Here is a 20,858-nt window from a genome sequence, read left to right as displayed (position 1 = left end):
TTTTCCTTCTGCCTGCTCTGCAGTTTTCCTTTGGGTTCTGTTTGCACTATATGGTTTTGCTATAATAGCAGAGTCTGATGATTCATACATGTTTTTTTCAGTAAGCACTTTTTTGCTGTAGTGCAAAAACTTTCAGTGGAAAAGAGGTGGGCTACTTGAAATCCTGTGTCTTGCTGAAACCCAGTAGAAATTAGGCCTTCTGAAAATGAACTTAATGGCTGCTGCAACAGTTGCATGCTTGTACAGATGTTGAAGTATAGCCTGAAAAACTACACTGATAGTACCATCATGTGGGTACCTGTTTCTAACATCTGACTGGCTGTAAGAATGCGTTCTTAATTTTTTTTATACCAGATTTCTAACTCCCTAAGAAATGTAATAGGCTGAATTCTTTACTTCTTCTCAGTTATCATCTCTAATAGTGATGTGCCTTAAACCAAATTATGTCTCTTTCAACCTATGCAGGGAATGTTTTCACTCCCTCCTGAGTCTTCAGCAGATTTGCAAAGTTGTGCTCAATTCAAATGCTTTAACCATGTCTTTGAAAGAAAGCAAAACATACATATACGTGCATAAGAGATGAAGCATATTTGCTCAGGCTGTAATTACTCTAAAGGACTACTGGAAAGAATAGCATTAAAACACTGTTTTTATACTCCATCCCATCTTCTTTTCTAAAGGAGAAGATAAAAAAATACGGTTATAAAGACTAATTCTGGTGAAGAATTTAGGACACCAGTAGAACACTTGAGCAAAATTGAGACATCTGGGTTTAAAGTTGCAATCCAAAAATACCCTTCACCTGCTTATTTGACTCTGGTGTTATCTAAACTTACTAGGCATCTCCCTGTTTGAGAGATATCTGCAGCTTTGCTCTGCCATGTATGCAACTGCCCCAGTCAAAGCATCTTATAACTTAATCTGATCAGGATCTAGAAAGTAAGTGGTCCTCTGTTTAAATCCTCTGAAGGGCCAAATAGGGAATATGAAGGTCCTCAGGGAATATGTAGAACAACTGTAAAAGGAAAGATCAACTTTGCTCCAGTCTTTTAAAAATCAACTATAAGTGGCTGCTCTCAAGAGAGGATTTGAATCTGTGGATCGTGACTGGTCTTACATGCTTGCCTGCAGCCCTTAATCAGACATTTGAACCTAGTGTTTCTTATTCTGCACTTCTGGGCACTTCTAGGCAAAGGACACTGGCACTTCTAGAGCAGCCACTTGAAAGAAGACTTTGCTGTGTGAAATTTTTAAGGACCAATATCCTTGCTTTTTTGGCTCTATCCAGTGCTCATAGTAATTTACCAATAAGCTGCAGCTAGCAGCTATAAGATTTTACAGCATTCAAGGAAGAAGAACAGTAACGACTCCCAAAAGAAAAAGGGAGATATAGTTGCAGAGAAGAAAATATAAAAAAACAAGTGAACAAGACTAGATCCAGGTTGCCTATGTTTTGTCAGTGTGGAAAAGACTGAAGCTGAGTAACTGCCTTTCCCTAAACTAGAACCCAGGTGTTTCCTCCTGCCTCCCATTCAATGTATGGATGACTGGAGTATGACTTACAGAATTTCCAGAACAGGCATACCTTCATTTACACGTCTTTAGCCCTAATAAAACGCTGTTACAGGACTTGATCCTTTGCTGACTATGCTTCAGTAGGACCTTCATGCCCTCGTAGGAGCCTGTTAGTTCTGACTGCGCCACAGGACTCAACCTCGTGCAAGGTTGTATCAGCTGGGAGAATGTCAGATGACCATGTACAAGTGCAGTTCAGTAGTGATACAAAAATGAACAAATGCATACAGATGCATGAATCTGTTTAAATACTAGTTTACACAGAAGTTGCATTAGAGGCAATTGGATCCCATTGTGCTAGAGCTGTGTAGATACATGGTAAGTACTGATCCATGTGTGAAAGGACTTCTATTCTAATGGCAGATGTGTTGGCCATTGCCATGAAGGAAATAAGTAGACAAGTGTTTGATTTACTTTACAGGGACAAGTCTTAAGAACACAAAGGGGAATAGCACTGTTTTGTGTGCTACTTCACAAACATTTTCTTCATTTACTGTTGATTTTAATTATTACAAGTAAGATGATGCATTTGAAGAAAAAGAATGATATATCAGGTTAGGATGAAGAGCTTTCTTAGTCACTAGTAACCAGTTAGGAATATTAAATAATAGGTATTGGAGATACATATTTTTCAATCAGCAGGTCTAGGTATGATAAGTCTACCTATGAGTTCAAAAAGAGCTGTTCACTGGTTTTCATTTTTAATACATTCCTTAAGACTGGAAGAGAGCTGATGATCTGCCCAGAATCAGAATAGACAGGCAGATTGAGCAGGGTAAATATAGGCTGATATAAATCACAGTGAACCTACAGAAAAAGCTGATTGAGGACACAGTTGGTAGAGAATTAAAGGCCATGAATGAAATTAATTCCAGTCAACATAGTTTTATGGAAAGTAGGGCTTGTAAAACAAACGATTTTAATCTTTTAATATTTGCTAATATTACATGTTTGTTAAGATGACACTGTTGATGTAATAGACTTTGAGAAGCATTTGACTTAGTACCATGTGACACTGATTAACAAACACATAAATTGAACTATATAATGTAACAGACCAGACTTGAATGAATAACAAACTACCTAGCTGGTCGTAATATATGATTGTCAATAAAGAATTATCAGTGACTAGGTGGTTTTCCAGTGACATTCTCATGAGGAACAATGTAAAGCCCAATGATATTTAGCATTTTCATTGCTGACTTTATCAGCTGTAATTTTACACTTTGGAATTAGCTGGTAGTCTTAAGATTGGCAGAACAACAACAACCCTGAAGACAAGACAATCATAAAGAGAGATCAAGCTGACAGAGTGAGCCAAATTTTTATTTTTAAATATTGAAAAATGTGAATCATCTGCCTAGGAAGAAGGAAGCTAGCAGGCTATGCTTGGAAAATGGGGGATGAGAGTACAGAGACAGGAAATTCTGTCAGGATCGTAATAAGAAGGCCAAAGTACAGTGTTGGAGCCAAAGGAGTAATGCTATGTGTAAGGCGAGTCAATAAGCATGACGAGGCTGGTGATTTTACACTGTATATAGAACTGCAGTTTTGTATAGAAGCCTGTTTAGAATACTGCACACAGCTCTGACATCGGCATTCTTGAAAACAGACTTAAAAATGGCTAAAGTACAGATAACTAGCTAACAGAAGTAAGTACCTGTGGTATCTAAATTAGTGTTCAGGAGCTCCATATCGTATGCAAAAGTTCTGTCTACACAGTAGACTTGTTTAAATGGATGTCCCCATAGCAGGTATGATGTAGCCAAAACCAAAGCAATGGACTTCATAAAGAGTAGGTCAGAAGAGAGAGTTTAATACTTTGTGATTTCTACTTTGGTGTATTTTGGACAGCTTTACACATCTTTTTATGGTACGCCTGTGTTCTGTCACCACAGAGCTGTGTGTCCTGTGTCAAGTAGATTAAGACCACCGAACTGTAGATGGTCCATACCTTGGACAATTTACATCTATTAGGTAAGAAGAGACAGGGACAGAAAGCAAACCATTCTGGGTCGAATTGAATATGTGATTACGCAAGAGTAGAGTTTTGAATAGGACTCAGGTCTCTTGACTCCTACATGAGTGCTTAGTCTATGAAGTCATGCTACCACAATAAAAATAAGTAGAATAAAGATTTATAAGTATATCTAAGGTAAGGTAAATATATCTAAATAGTGTTTTGTCCATACCACTTAGGTAATATGACACTAAGTGGATTATCTGTTTTTATTTGAAAGATTTCAAATGAAATAGTTGTTTCTAATCAGAGTTTTTAATGTTACCTAGCTTTTGCTGTAAATGCTAGATAAGCTGAAAAGAAGTATTAAATTTGAAACTGGTTGTTCAAAAAGGTTTCTAATGAAATTATTGATACTTGCATAGTTAACATATTTGTATAAAATACATAAACCTTACAAAAGATCTGTCATTAACTGATAAGGGAATTGTAGTTATCTTCAAAAGCAAGCACTTTGTGTTTTTTTCTGTTTAAAATATTATATAGATAAAATGTGTGCATTATATGTGCACACACACTCTTTTTTATGTATAAGTCATTAAATCCATTTACCTTATTTTAAAATGCTTTTCTTCATTGTTTCTATGGAGCTCTACAGAAGGTTGCCTCAAAACAGATTCCCTTGAAAAATGTTTATTTTCCCTATATTCTAATAATATATGTCTTTAGCTGTGAGAAAAAATAAATGCATTAGACAAATGAAGCAGAGGAAAAGTTTTGTGTTTGCTGTTAATTTTCCTTTCATATGTAGTGATTTAAGTTGTTTCCTGTTAATTTAATCAGAACTACATAGAACAGAATGCTTTTTTTTGTAATGTGCATGAAGTATTCTAATTGTTTTTTCTGGCAGTTTTATAACCCTTTCACTTTTCTAACATTAACTTTGATTTCAGTTCACATTCATACAGACCCTGATATCTTAGAATAATCTAATCAAGTAGAAATACGTATTCAGTTGATATGTCAAAGCTCCGTGGAACAAGATTATGTTTAAAAGATACATTCTGTTGCATTGCATTGCTCTAAATAATGGTAAATGCACTTACTTACACCTCTTACATCCTCTTAGAGAAACACTGCAGCTGCATGTCGAGGAAGTCAAGGCTGCAGTGTGCTTATGTTGAAGATGATGTGAGGCTGTTCTGCCCCTGTTGTAGCCACAGGAAAAGTATGTTCCCTCTGTCAGCTGGAGCCTTAATTGATTAAATTTTGAGATGTCCATTGAGAGTGTGTTGGTATTAATACACTGATTGGTGATTAGTAATGATAATTACTAATATAGTATAGTAAAATATATGTATTCTGTGTATGTTCCATGCTCATGGATACTGTTAACCCTCTCCCTGGCAGGTTTCGACCTGGACAAACCATAATTCTCCCAGACAGTGCCTGGGCAGGGGGCCTTGGGGGGCAGCACACTCACTGGCTGTTGGACTCACTGTGTAGGTAGTATGGATGAGGCTTCCTTATTTCAGAAGGGAAGAGAGTTTGTATAGATGCAAACCATGGTGTGTCATTTGCTCTTAAAGCCAGGAGAAGATTCCTGGCCCATTTGATCTGTAATGTAAAAAGCACTCTGATTCTGCCTCCTTTCTATATGCATACTGTTTTTGCTGGCTCCTTCACTGTTTTCAAAGTATCTATTTTTGTCATTCTGTTCTTTTTTTCGACCAAAAGTGTCCAGACATGTGAATCACAGCAAAGACATCACTGGCATCGAACCATGTGCTGTGACACTGCCAAACGTTCTACCTCAGGCTCACTGGGGCTTTCCCTCTTACAGTTATGTCTTTCTGTAGCTTGTTCCTGACATGTGAACATATCCTTAAAGAAAAAAGAAAAAAAATAGATGTCTCTCACTTGGTTCTAGTCCATTTCTAATATGCAGAAAGCCTACCCTTTGAGATTTGATATTATATTTTGTGATGAAATATTATTATACTTTGCTCATGCATTCTCATTACCTTGACTCTTGTTTGTTAAACCATAGCTTTGACTTTTGACCTCTGTGTTTTTACTCACTAATTAACATTTCAGCAAGAAGCATAGGAGACATAGTAAGTGATATTTTATTATGTAAGTAAGAGGTATGTAGGTGTATAGAATTTTGTACAAATCGGTGAATAGACTCCTGAATGAGCTGTCAAAATCTATTTGTTTTCCTATGAAAAAAGTAGGACAAAGAGGCTGAGTTATGAGGTGTTAGACAAATTATCTGTAGGAAAAGGCAGTCTGTTGTATAAGTATTCTGAGTTTTGAAACTGAAGCTTATACATTGATCTGCATTTAGACACTTGGCCTTATTTTGTAGCAGATGATATTATGTCACAACAGTGTTTAGTTCTAGTGAACAGCTGTTGTATTCATACTAAATTATGTCAGATTTAATCTTGAATATGTTCAAAAAGAACATCCAGTTGTGCTGACAAACTTGCAATCATTTTCAGTTAAATATGTTCTATCACAAAACATTTGGGCACTTTGCCTCTATGAAGAATGGCAAAGTCAATGTGCCAGCTCAGCTTTATAATTCCCATTGCATCTTAAATTCCCATATTATATCCAGACATCAGAGCAGTAGACTAAATAACTATCTGCAATAGCAGAGGTAGACAATGTGAAGTATTTTCTCAAGGGTATTATTTTCACAATCATTTTAATTGCACATGTATGAGCCTGATTCACCGCTGCTTCCGTATCCATTTATACTTGTTCAAAGGGAATGCAATTTAATTTTAAAATGCTTTCAAATCACTGCAATAAGATTTAATACTCATTTTACATGATGAAAGAACAGGACAGTAAAGTGGATAATCAGGTTCTCAGTGTTTTCCTAAAGAGAACTGAAATTTTGCTTGGAGAAGAAGCAATAAAAGTCAAGGCTCACTTGCAGAATCCTTCAAAGACTGTCCTGTAAATCCTGGGTCAAACACATTGTTCAGAGAAAGCATCTTTTAAATAGTCGTTCAGATATATAGTTCATATCTGAACTTGCAGTGATCTTGTAAAAGAGAATACTGCATGAAGATCAAGAGAGTAGTTTGTGAAAACCTGGCTTAACTAAAGGAGAACAGACAGCTACAGTCAGTGAAATGAAATCAGCTCTCTGAAGAGCTCTTCAGTGCAGGAAAACAACTCAAGTGCTTTAAATCATGCTCAAGAGAAGCCTTTCTCTTTGTCTTTACTGACAATAGAGGATTCACAGGAAACTAACCAGCTAGTTTATGTGCCTAAAATGGGATGGAAGAAACATTTTTCTTCTCCCCCTGGCCTCCCAAATGCACTTATGAGTAGGTTTTATCGGTTATTTATTTTGGTTTCATCTGCCAAATTGGGGGGAAATGGGGAAGTGGGGTGGATTTCATTGACATGATTTAAGGTGCACATTTAAAATGTAGGAAAGCCAAGTTCAGTTTCTTTTTCTGACTAAGAGAGTCTGAATCCACTTACCATGCTTTCCCGCTGTATGCCTTAACCGCTTGCTGGGTATTTTTGAGTTAGGCTCACCACGTTGTCTGTCCATACAGTTCCACTTTGTATAAATAACTATACAAAGGCTAGGACTCGGGCATTGTCTCTTCTGATGAGTTTTGTAATCTCTCTTATCTGCCATGTGGAATACTTAGTTGTTTCTTTATGGTGTGGGGTAGTGTAGATAGCTTTGAATGTGAATAAGCAATTCCTCCTCTCATGTGGTGCCTTAATCAGCAGTTCCCAAGATGTCCAAGGAGCAGGATGTGTCTTGGAGTTTAACCTGTTGGAACATTTTTCTTTTAAAACAAGCATCAGTGTTAGAGCCAGTGTGAGTAAGAATCAGTGAGTCTGATGTGCTACGCTAGGTCTAGAGATTGAGCTTCACACCTCAGAGCTGTTTTCCAATTCAGTCTCTGATCAGAAAGAGAAAGAGAAAGTTCACTTACAGAAGCAATTAGGAGACATCATTTCTTCTGTAACCTAAATATTAAGGCAAATTATTGGCATAGATTGGCCTAAGTAACCATAGGAAATACAAGTAATCTTCTTCATTTAGCCTAAGTCAGCTGCTTCTTTGCAACTTTTACTCCCTGTGGGCTTTATAGCATTGTGTTCTGCATTTGTATGCACGACTTGGGAAATGCTCTCTTCAAGGTAAGTTAATGCTGATCGCTGTGAACCTTCTGATCATTCTGGCATCTGGAAAGTGGTTTCTCAGCTGTTGTCCAATTACTGAGAATGTGTTGCATAGGAATTAGAGAGTTCTACCCTGGATTTCTAAAGCTTCATTCTTACAGCTCTTTGTAGGTCACCAGTAATGATGATGGGGCTCACAGGCAGCTAGTTTTTAATCCTTCCACATTCTTTTTGGTCCTGAATGCAGTAAAAATAAGGAGGGTGTCAGAATCATTCTTCTACCTTGGTTTGATCTGATCTCTCACACTTGCTTGAGGGGGAAAATCTAGAACATTTCAAAGAAGAACAGATTTCCCTTGAATTTGATTTCTGCCACCTCTTGACCCAGGAAAGGAGAGAAGAGAGTTTGGCAGTGTGGTGCCAGTTGATTAGATTTTGATTTGCAGGGCTAGGCATGACAGCATATGTCAGTTATCCATTTTGTGTGTAATCAGAAGCCTACCTAACCTTCAAGAAGGTTGTAAGTGTTATTCACTAGCTTCCTTAGGAAAGGGAAGTACCATGATCTAGTTTTCTTAAGAACTTCTCAATCTCCACTTGTATTTCATTAGAGCACATTGTATAATTGCTGTTCTCTGCTTTTATCCTTGGATATAATGCATAGAGTACTGGTACTTCATAACATTATTAAGATGTCATCATTTGAGTCTCCATAGTGTCTTCATGTTGTTGTTCTTATATTTTTATTTACTAGGTTTCTTGTCTATATTTACGTAACTGTTCCAAGCCACTAGTCTGATGAAGTTGGACTTCGTTCTTCCAGTGTGAGTTACTTAATACAGCCTAAAATCATGATGAAAAAGAGCACATCTGCAAGCAAAGCTTCCTTGGTTCTCTTTCTGTGCCAAATGATTTCTGCATTGGATGTACCTCTAGACTGTAAGTATTAACTTGCTAAATAAGTGCAGAGTAACAGAAGATTAGTTGTATAATTTATATACAGGAAGATTAAGATAACTCCAACATGGAACTAAACATGGAATGTGTTTGCTTACTTTGGTCAGGACGCTGATTATGAATTTTTACATGAATTTATTGAAGATTTTCAAAAACCGTACATATATCATTATTCACTTGAAAAAGGTTAACAGAGGATTCTGAGAAATATATCACACTTTTGTATGCCTTTATTGAACATTTTAGTTGATCAAAATGAAGAAAGGCAGAGAAGCTAATTCTTTATGGCACTAAGGTCATATTGGCAATTTGCTGAAAGCACCAGGACTGTTCCTACTCATAGCCAGTCAGGCACAACAGGAAGTTAGTTGTTGAATGGCTCATCCCTCTCAAGACTGGGCTAGATCTAGCTCTGTTTATGTGGGGAAAATTTAGAGTTAGGCACATTAGGCAGGTGAAGTTAGATAGCCCATGGGATATTGTATTTAGAGACGTAAATTCTATGGAACTGCCACTTTAGATACTGTAATTTGTCGTTGTATCTGGCTCTAATAGCTGTTTTTATGAATTTATTCATGCTTCAGGTTTTCTTTTCATTTTAAGATTAGCATGATCACATTTTCAGAATTCAGTGAGCCATGTTGCACCTCACATTGACTATTCATTTGTAAAACTAATTGCCAGAGAAGAGAACATCAGGTCTGCTGTTAAGTTGATGGATTAATGCGTCAGTAAATTCACCTATGATTCTAATCTGCATAGCTTTCTTTGCCCCCATATTTTTGGTACCTTTCTACCATAAATGCCTGTTTTTCTTTAATAATCATCAACATAATTTGCAACCGCTTTGGTGGCGGGGGGGGGGGGGTTCCCTGTACATTTTTCCAAGTCTCTCAAACCATTGACCTCTATTTCTGTAGCAAGATCAATATATCTAAATGACATCAGACTTGTAGTGCTGTGAATGCCTTTAAAACAGTAAGCTGTGGCTTATAGATAGCTTTAAAAACACAGTGAACAAATGTCTTATTTTCTAAACTTAATTTTTCTCCCTAAATACTTCTGCAGCCTGTAAGTAAGGTTTTAAACTCTTCTGATAGTTTAGGAATGTATATAATTTGTTCAATACTGTTGTAGCTTACACTTAAAGCTAGATTAACCAGCAATGCATCAACAGACGAGAATGAATAGTCCTTTTGTGTGTGTCATGTTAACTCTCAATTAACATGTTACCTGCTATATGATATCAATAACTGTGTTAGATCTGGGTAGATACGTGAATATGTAGCCAAAGATCATATTAAGCAAAATTATGTCTTTAATTATATATATTATAATGGTTGGAATGGCTACTGGGAGAGCACCACAAGGGAAGGCAGGGTTGTATTTTCTGTAGTTCTTCCCTACACAGCCACCACAGGGACCTGGTAGTAAGAACATCCTGGATAAGTCGAGCCTTTGGTTTCATCTAGGTTAGCAGTTCTTATGCTTTTCAGTGTCTCAAAGTATGTAAGGTATGACCAAAAGCGTAGCTGACCTAAAGCAGTTTGACTTGCTCTAAAATGTTATAGATGAGGGGCCATGTATGCAAAATGTTTAAAGTAAGAAATAAATGTGACAAGCTAGATTAATTGTTCTTTTTAGTTATTTTTCAAATAAAAGTACTTGCATGTCTGTTGAATAGAATTAGATGCTTTTGTCTTTGTAAGAGTAATTTTAGCCTGAAGCATTCCTTTTGTTCTTCCATATGGTCATTTGGGTAGATTGATTTTGGCTGCAGCATGAGGGCAATGCACTCCATTAATTCTGATTTCCTGTCTCCTCCGTATCAGTCCTTCTTGTCCTTGTGGGGTCGAAGTCACATACCCTGGTTGCCCTTAAAAAGTCAATAGTTCAGAGAAGTTTCTCATACCATGAAATCTGTGATAAATGTAGTATTTCTGACACAATGGAAATTGCTGGAATTTCAGGAATCACTGCATGGGTTACAGTGGTAAATGTTTTCTTTTTAATGGTGACCAATGTACTTGCCAGAGATACTTACCTTTCCTCTCAAAAATGCTAATTTTCTTTTTACTAACAAATGTTTCTCTTTAATCTCCATTTGCCCATTCACCTGCTGTTTCTGATGGGGGAATAAAAGCAAAACTTCTAGAAGAATGTAAGTTCCTGTCCACAAAAATTAGACTGTGTGCTGCTGAAAATTAATACTGATTGTGTTACAAATTGAATTTACAATACAAAATGTGTGATTCTGGCATTTTGTTCGTAATTTGGTTTGCTGTGGCTAAATGTTTTGTTCATGCAGAAAATACTACTGTACATAAGTCATTCTGGTATTTAAAGGAATGAATTGTGTATGGTTTTCAATTGTATGCTGTCTGAACATTAAAATCCATATTCAATATCAGCATGAGCAATGTTTTACTACTACTTTCAGGAGTAAAGATATTTGTTTAATTATTTTACGTGTCTGAGTTGGAGTCACTTTTATTTCCTTAAAAAAAAAGAGTGTGTTCAGTTAATTAAGTCGACCTAATCTTTTATGGGATCTCCTAACTCAGCTCTAGCGTCATGGTAAATTTAATGTTTTAAGTGCAGTGCAGTACACAGTCCAGGAGTGAAGACTTCAGGTCTTTGATGTGTATCACGTAGAATATATTATACATTGCACAGTGCTCATATCTTATGCCTTTTCAGAGTGTGTTTACTTTTCCCGAGTAAGCGTGTGATGCCTGCTGATTCTGAGAGAGAAAAACCTATCTTTGGAGTGCCCCTTTAAAAGAATACAAAAAATTCATCATCCTGTAAAAATGTTCCCTCCTGCTTCTAATCACTTTCCTCTCTGCAGTGAGGATGAAGAGCAAAATCTAGCTCTGCATGGCCTGTTTTTTTCTGCTTAGCTATTATATAATGTTACGATTCCATGATCTGAATTTTTTTTCTGGCTATTTCATGTGGGTAGTGCTTTACAGACTGTTGCCTCTTTCTGTGTGACAAAGAGGCCTTACTTAATGTTTAATGATGCTTAAAATAATAATCCCAGTTTTACAATTTTTACTGGCTAAGATAAAAGGGTGCGACATGAGAGCACAGCAGTCTCTAATGATTGAAATATTTTGCTCAAGTGGCTAAAACAGACCCCAGAGCAGTAGCAGAGTGTATTGCTGGACAGGTAGTTTACAGCATTTGCACAGGGATGTTCGCAGGGCTGCTATTAGCTGGTTCCTTTAGTTGACACTAAGCTATAAACAGATTAATAATGTTGAGGAAGACATGTTTATCACTATCTTAATGTCATAAAAAGAATTTTTCTACACAAAAAATGTCTATAGATAGTGGTAATAGATTATGAATTACTTCAGGAAAGCACCAGCTACTTTGTCAGGCAAATAGATTTCATTTTATGCTGCTCATTCTAGGAAGTTTCTCCTGGATCAATTCAGAAAATTGACTGTTTTGTTTTGTTTTGTTTTGTTTTATTTTGTTTCAGGAGAATCAGTACTAGACCTTTCTCACATGTTTACTCTATTTGGAAACTTCTTATTACTATTTTTTTCTTATCTGATTCTTCCTATCTCTTGGCTATTCAAACACAGTTTTTACTCCTGAAAAGTAGCTCCTAGGAGCATGCTTTGTAGATTAGTTCAATCTGTTCAACACAATAAATCTGTAAAATTTTTACACGCATAGAGAATATGGAAATACATCCAATGTTTAGAAATAACATATATTGTATTTTTTGTTATTTCTGTATGTTAAAAAACATCTTTTATGTGTGGAAATAGGTCCCATGGCTGTTTATTCAGAAATATGTATTGGACATAGAATTGAAGTGTCCTTTGACTTCTTGAAAAACGTTTGAAATCTGATGTTAGCAAATGATATTCATTAAACATTTTCATCCAGATCTTAATCTGCTGTAAATTGGCATAACTCAGTTTACAGGTAGTAGAACTACACTGATTTGCAAGAGTAGAGGGTTTCAGTCAAACTACAAAGGATACTTTAATTCCAGTCTCTCATTGCTGATTTTGTTGCCAGTTGTAATTCTGCTTTCCCCACTTACAAAACTGTTGCTGATGCTTTGAAAATATTAAATTCCTCTCTGTTTCTTAATTATATTCCACAATGAAGTGTCTCAGCCTCCAACGATAACTCAGCAATCTCCAAAAGATTACATTGTTGACCCTCGAGAGAATATTGTAATACAGTGTGAAGCAAAAGGAAAGCCACCACCAAGGTTAGCAGTATTTATTTTGCTTTTGTTGGCCTAACAGCATAGGAAAAGTAGGAGAAGATAATGTAACTTTTGCAAACTAACAAGTTTGTGCATATATGTGTGCTTGCACGCACACAGACATGCATGCACCCATCCTCTGTAATTTAAACAGCTACCAGAAAGTGATATAAATTTGAATATTTCTCATCCTGTAGTCTCATTTCTGTACTGTCAAGCAACTAGTATTTTTTTTATCCTCAAAGCTCCAATGACATAATAATACTAGATTATTACACTAATAGAGATAGGCAACTGCCCATGGAAAGTACTATAAGGCATACCGTACTAGGAATTGGATCACATTCCAGTCTTTGGCATGACGTCCAATAAGTATGCACAGTGAATAAATTCAGTCTGAATTTATTTAACCCTAATAAACTCAAATTTGGGACATTAGCCATTTTTTATTGTAGTATATTTCTTGTTTTCTAAATCACTCAATTCTGTGAGGTTCATCTTAAAGTACATAAGTATTCTGTAAGAAGTTAAGGAATGTGTGTCAGTTTAAATGATCAGTAAGCCTTGATTTGCCAGGTGCATTTTGCAGCTTTAAAAGAGTTTTATTTTTGGCAGAAATGGTAACCCTGTGTATACATCAGATTCCTGATTGTCTTCCATTAGAAAGCCCTGTTTCCAGTACCATGAAATAGGGGGTTTCCAAATATTTTTGCTGGGTACCTGAATTGGAAAAAGCAGTGGGAGTGATGCATTCTGTCATGCCATAACTGCTTCTGATTTCAGAGATTATAAGACAGACATGTGCATCTCTGTGTTTCCAGTAATGTGTTTCAGTAATCTACAACTTATTAGCAAGGTTAGCCTATAATTGCTTGCTCAGATTCACACAGAGCTCACTAAATGTACTTCTACTTATGACTAAAGAGGGTTTTTTTCTACATTATTCTTTCTGGTTGCCTTGGGGTCATGGTCATTATCATGCTGGGGAACAGAGTAAAGAAGATAGAGATTTTCTATGATGCTCTCACCATTTTTAATGTTCTTTTAATAGTAGGAGTGCAGTAACACTACTGTGTTTACCAGCATTTTAAGTTAACAGGCATAATGCTATTCTTAAGAATCTGGACGCTGACCTGGGTGATTACAATGTGCTTTGGAACCACTCTACTGTTTCTGCAGATGCTTCTCCTAAACTCCTTTTTGGGGTGGATTTAGCTAAGCGACTATGAGCGCTGTCTGTAAGACTCAGATACCTTAGTCATGTGCCAGGTCTAACTGCTGTACAGCCTCACCCTTCTCATCAAATCTGTTTGTCACCTTGTTCCCCTGCTACAGAGGCAGGATTCAAGTGCAGAATTTTCTAAGGAGGAAAATAGCTTGTACTTAGTTTTGCCTATTTGTAAGTTATCACATCCAGCTAATTTATTGGAATAAGTAACGTGGTCCATTAGTCTTGAATCTGATCCTGCAAATGAATATTGGAATTTGAAGAGCTTCAAAGCTCTGAAGCTGAACTTTCTCAGTCAGAATGAGTGTGAATTGTTTGTTAAAGCAGGGTGACTTTTTTGTTGCAGAGAGCTGGCATAAAGGCTTATGGATGGGCTGCTACATATAGCTTGAGCAGCAAAGATTCTCACTTTCAGATATCTCAAGTTCAGGATTTCGTACCCCATTTGCCACCTCTCATTTGAAGCTGTACTGTTTCCCCACATCCTTCAGTGTTCCTGGTAGCTGAGGGTTGCAGAAACCCCACAATCTGTGGCTTCGCCTGCAAATTCCTAAGGAATAGGTTCACACTTCAAGCTCGGAGGGCTCTGGTCCTCCTCAAAACACTGCCACTGTGTCACAGTGCTCCTGATCGGCCCCTGTTTCTCTGCTGTCCCACGGTGCAATGCACAGTGTCCAGTCCTGCCCTCCTACTGCAGAAGATCGGGGCACAATTTAAGTCACCTAAAATTTGAACTTTTCCAGTACTGCATATATTTATACTTTTAGGTAACATTCTAACCAGTAATCAGATGTAGTGATCATGTTTGTGTTTAAGGGTATGAACCTGATGTGTAACAAGTACAAAAACTGCCATTCGCAGTCTGGCAAACTGAGTGCTGCACACTTCACAGACATTGCTCTAGCTCTGCGTTACTTTGTTAACGGCCAAAAGTACAGTATAAGGCAGGAATTAGTGTTTACAATAGTAGAAGTTGCACACTATGAATCTCTACTTTTTACAATTTTTTAATGGTTTTTAATAGTCTTCATTTCTAGTGGCTCCTTTACAAAACATCTCTTGCTTTGAGTAACACCAGTATAAACCTACTAGATTAGTTATGGACTATCAGACTGCAAAATTTCATTTAATGAATCACGGTTGTTTGAGTTGGAATAGTGAAAAGAAATCAAACTCACCACTCAGTCTTTGATTCACTTCAGTAACTTAAAAATGGCCAAACCAATTAAGAGATGTGGTCTCCTGCTGGGACACATTTCAGCCCAGAGCAGGTTTTTAAAGGCAGGTTTATAAACCCTTTCAACAATAGGTTTTATAACAGAAATGCTAATGCGGCTTTAGCAATATCAGTTCTAGCAGATGTTACTGTATCATCTTTAGTAGAAAGGAAAGCAGTTCTTTTCAGTATATGATTAACTTTTGAATCTTTTTATGTAATTTTTAAAATAGAAGTACTGACTTTGAAATGACCAAGTTCTGCCAAACCTTTATCTTAAAGTATTGCCAGATTTGTTATATTAAAAAAGTGCTTTATTACTTTCTTTGTTGATTTAGTTTGAGAACAGATATTATTTATAAACTTAAGGAAAAAATGCAATGTGTTACTAAAAATGACTTTTTTTTTCTCCATATGATCTACAATAAGCTACTGAAGAAAAAATTTTTATTTTTGCCTTTGTTATTGTAGCTTCTCATGGACACGCAATGGAACTCATTTTGATATAGATAAAGATGCACAAGTAACAATGAAACCAAATTCAGGAACCCTTGTCATAAATATTATGAATGGTGGGAAGGCAGAAGCATATGAAGGAGTCTACCAGTGTACAGCAAGGAATGAACGAGGAGCAGCCATTTCCAACAATATTGTCATAAGGCCATCCAGTAAGTGAAACTCTAATATTCTTAAAATGTGAAAAACTTACGTTTGCTTATTTTCTTAGGGACATTTTGCTTTAATTATTCTCTTTTTTCCTTTCTTAAAAAAAGACATCTTTTTAATCATCAACAATGATTTAATAATCAACAATGTTGTTAGAAGGTATTGTATTTAATACATTTAATAAAGTATTGCATGTTCTCTCCAGAATTTCTTAGAATATTAAATACCCAGAATGTTTTCCTGATTTTTTCAATACATCTGGATGACCTGCCATGTTTAAAATTGGGTAATATATAAAACAATTAGAAAAGACAATTAGAAAAGAAAATTGTAAATCTCTTAATACAAATCTCTGATGAGGACAAGTTTACTCTCTTTTTCTGATGCACGTAGTTCATAGTTTTTGTAGTAGCTTTAATATAGAACAGATAGGGATCAAAAAGGAGATAAAGCTAATTTAATTAATGATAAACTGTTTCTACTGCTATTTCTGTCATTTTTATTTCAGCTCAGTTTTTCAAGCTTCTCAGCTTAAAATTTATTTTCCTCACGTTTCATTAAATCAGTTAAAATACTACTTCATGAAAGTCTAATTTTTTTTCTAATCATGTGCATCGCTTATCTTTTTTGGATTACCCAACTTCGAACTTTCCAAGATAGTGTTGTAGAACCTTCAGTGATTAGCCTAAATAATTTGAGTAAATTGATTCAATTCAATTGAATCATTGTTGTAAAACAATATTTTAATGAATACTTGCTTTTCTCCCAGGAAAACATAAAGAAGAACAAAAATTAAATCTTTAATAAATATTATAGGAGCTAAATTTTTGATGTATATAATTATCCTGTATTTCTGGAAATTTATGTGCAATTCTTCCTTAAATTTTGGAATTTTTGTAAATCCATAGTTTGTATGTTTGTTAAAATTACTTTCTGTAGGATCCCCTTTGTGGACTAAAGAAAAACTAGAACCAAATCAAGTTCGAGAAGGTGATTCTCTAGTACTACACTGCAGACCTCCTGTTGGCTTACCACCACCTATAATATTTTGGATGGATAATGGTAAGTTTGTTTTTTAGGTAGACTTACTATACTGGTCTCAGTTTTTCTAAGCAGTTCATCAGTGCTTACCAAGACTTACCACAGATGGTGGAGTTTCCCTCTAAGCTAAAATTCAAAGAATTTCCCGTTACGTAGGGGGGAAAAAAAGAGGGTAATGCATCCCAAGAGCATGAATGCAAAAGCGGCTGGAGATCTCAGTGTGTGTTTTAGACTAACACACTGGGGAGGAAAGGGAAGACAAGGGTGCTCTAGAAAAAATGCCCAAAAAACTACGGGAAAGTTACAAAGAGATAAGCTGTTACAGAAAGCATAGTGGAACAAATGTGGAGTCTGCAGGTCATAACAATAGTGTGTGTATTATAGTTGGAATAAATGTATTCTTGTTTTTGCTTAGCTTTCCAAAGGCTGCCTCAAAGTGAAAGAGTTTCCCAAGGTTTAAATGGAGACCTTTATTTTTCTAACGTACAACCAGAAGACACCCGTGAGGACTATATCTGCTATGCAAGATTTAATCATACACAAACTATACAGCAGAAGCAACCAATTTCTGTAAAGGTTCTTTCAAGTAGGTATTGCATTACCTAATCACATCCTAACATTATATTTATCCAGAATTCTTAGTTATTTGCCAACAGTTAAATAGTTTTACACTAGGAAATTTTGATATTTTAATTCTGAATAAGAAATTAAATTACTCTATAAAATTTAGAACATAATCTCCAATTTTCTTGATATATAATTTGTTTTAAGTGCTGTTGATTTTTTCCCCTTTATTAGGCTTTTTTATTTTGAAAAAATGTTTTGTAAGATTTGAGTTAATGAAAAATTACAGTGTAATAAATAACAGTTTTGAAATGGTTTTCATGTGCAAGAATACCAATTTATTTATTGTCATAACTGTTGAAACAAATTAATCGATCATTTGATTAACTCACCATGGCCCTATCATCACCTTTTGATTCCCAGTACTTTGATTTATCCCTCTTATATGCATTCTTCATGATATTCTGTTTATTTCAGTGGATTCATTGAATGACACTATAGCTGCTAATTTGAGTGACACTGATATTTATGGTGGTGAGTTACACTGGTCCCCACTGATACTCCCTGTTTCACAGTAGCATTTAGTCAACTAACTTCACTTCCACGGCTATTTAACCTTTGCTCCCTTTCCAGTTTCTAATAAAGGTATCTGTTAGTACTGGTGATAATAATTTGCTTTAGAAAGGGACTGCACAGTGTGATCCTTTAAAATATTTAGTGTTTTAATGTTATTGTAACATGGCTCATAAAAAAAAATCAACTTTTACAATAAATGAGTCCTTTCACACTGGGGCAGATTTTGCAAATTGTCTATTTAATTGCTTCTGTAATGTGTTGCTTGTTTATATTTTTCCTCCAATTTAACTGATAATTGGATGTATTCATTATCACTAGGACTATTCAATATCACATGCTGCATCATAAGTAATAACAGTTAAGTATTTAACAGATGCATTTCACATTTAATAATTTCCTGAATGTACCATTCATTTTTAATGTGTTTCATGAGTGGAAAACTAGAATGAATTAAAATCTAAACACTTTAACACTATCTGTAAAATTAACTTTGTAGGGGAAAAATTAGTTGTATTTGTTTGTTTGAGCTGATCTTTACATTAATCTAAGTTGAATGGTCTTCTTTTGTATATTGTGACTGAAATCCTCCTCAACAGGTATACATGTGTTTCATGTGGCTGCTTTGGAGCAAGACTGATTTCATATGGGTTGAAGTTTTAGATGCCCCCCCAGTTAATATTGTATGAGATAGATGACGAAATAGAACTAATGTAGTGTATTGTCTTTTTTTCTTGTTAAATGAGTCTTTGTAGATATTAAACCTTAACTTACTGAAATCTAAAATATAGCAGGGGCATGGAACCTTTTTAATTCTCTGCATAAAAATAGTTTTCTTTCAAGAACAAACAAAAAATATTTACCTGAACATAGTATGATGTAGTAACTACAATTAGTGGAGAGAAAACAACTCAGTTGTCTCACAGCTCAGAAATACCAGAGCTAATTCTGGATTTTTATAATCTTGTAATGTGAGTCAGTGGCCCTTTGCAGAGCAGAAACTGGACAAATTACTTATTGCCTGTGACTATTGACTGTGTTCTTCACGCTAGACTGCCTTTTTTGTCCCTCAATTTAAAGAGAATCATTCGTGTATTAGTTTTTAAGGAAGTCAAGGTACATACTGTATGAAAAAATGTTTTAAGTTTTCTATTTATATTAATCTATCAATAAATCCTATATCCTAATAAACGAGAGAAAAATGTTTGTTTCTGCCCACATTTTTTAAAAGGTACAATAACTTATTGTAGTGATTTAGACTACTACACTTTACAGCAAATTAATTGTATGTTATAAAACTGCTGTTGAACATAAGAGTATTTACAGAACACAGTCTATTATTTTGATTTTCATGAAGACACATGAAATATAATAGACTTTGGAAGCCAACAGAGTATAATTTCTGGCTGTCTGTTGACTGTGGTTATTTCTTGTGGAAAATGGTTCATAATTATCAGACTGGAGAATAGTTTGAACTAAACATACAGCAAGAGGAGAAGGCATGACTAAACTTTAAGAGAGACATCCTTTGCAGTCTAGAAAATAATGAACAAAGCATAGTGCAAAGTAGAGTATACCTTTTATCACTTTGGTTTATATTTCTGCATACAATAACTTTGCTTTATTTATGTTCTGATGGAAGTCCCATAACTTTTGGTAACTTCCAGTCTTACAGTATAACTCATATCGGTTGTCCCTCACACTTCAAAATAGTTCTGCTGAGGTAAATAGGAGCTGCTTAGGATTAGGACTCTGTGTGCACCCACCAGGCCACGTAGTTGCCTGTGTAAAAACTATATCAAATGCTCCCCTCTTTTATATAAGATTTTTCATTTATGTATTCAAAATTATAGCATATGCGAAGTTGAGATATGATTCTACTATGTCTGTCGAAACCCTAATTTGTTGAACTATGTCATTGTGTAACATGATGATTTTTAATTAAATGGCCAGTGTGCAGCAAAATTTCTGTCCAAAATGTGAGAATGGGTGTATGCATTTGATCAGTATTAAAATAAAGCTTAGAAATTCATTATTTTAATTTTTTCTTGTTCCAGCCAAACCAGTTACAGAGAGGCAACCGATTCTTCTAACACCAACAGGTAGCACAAGTAACAAAGTGGAACTGAGAGGAAATGTGCTTTTGTTGGAGTGCATTGCAGCAGGATTGTGAGTTACTTTTTAGCCAGTGTTTTTTTAATTAAAAATAAAAAAAACAGAGAGAAACAGTTCAGATGTACTTAAAAAGTTACCACTGTATAAGCCTAGGTGTTTTAAAGTGACAGTGTTAAAGCCTCAGAAACAGACATGTAAAATAGAGCGAATTTAAAGAAGTCAGCCATTTATGTGGGCATCAGTAGGTTTTAAAACTAAGAACATAAATATTATGGCCTCTGCTTTCTCATATCACCAACCCTCTATACACAGGATTCAGGTTGTGCTAGTGTTCATTTTCAGGACATAAGCAAGAAACATCACAGGGTTGCCTTGGACACACATCTGCAGAATTGTACCGAGGACTCTGTCATCATGCTCTGATAGAATGCCTGAATCAAGCCACTGTTTTTATTCTCTTAAATTTACCATCATTAGGCCCTCAAGTTATATTAAAATAGATAAGAGTATGCTGGTCTAATCTAAAAAAGCTACTCACACATCTGCTAATAAT

The 20,858-nt window shown here is 35.6% G+C and overlaps 1 protein-coding gene across 1 annotated transcript in view; it reads left to right on the top strand.

Annotated features, from left to right (window-relative positions):
- Positions 1-8,547: 8,547 nt before the first annotated feature.
- NRCAM (neuronal cell adhesion molecule) overlaps positions 8,548-20,858 on the top strand; it is a 68,837-nt gene continuing 56,526 nt past the window's right edge. The window contains exons 1-7 of the mRNA XM_067289953.1: positions 8,548-8,644; positions 10,806-10,823; positions 12,800-12,905; positions 15,818-16,014; positions 16,952-17,074; positions 17,469-17,639; positions 20,248-20,359. Coding sequence (XP_067146054.1) covers positions 8,557-8,644; positions 10,806-10,823; positions 12,800-12,905; positions 15,818-16,014; positions 16,952-17,074; positions 17,469-17,639; positions 20,248-20,359 — 815 coding nt within the window. The 5' untranslated portion in view covers positions 8,548-8,556. The remainder of the gene's footprint in view (positions 8,645-10,805; positions 10,824-12,799; positions 12,906-15,817; positions 16,015-16,951; positions 17,075-17,468; positions 17,640-20,247; positions 20,360-20,858) is intronic.

This window comes from Apteryx mantelli, chromosome 1 (genome assembly GCF_036417845.1).
Source record: "Apteryx mantelli isolate bAptMan1 chromosome 1, bAptMan1.hap1, whole genome shotgun sequence".
Lineage (NCBI taxonomy): Eukaryota > Metazoa > Chordata > Aves > Apterygiformes > Apterygidae > Apteryx > Apteryx mantelli.
The sequence above is the reverse complement of the archived record's forward strand: the minus strand, read 5'-3'. Positions and strand labels throughout refer to the sequence as shown.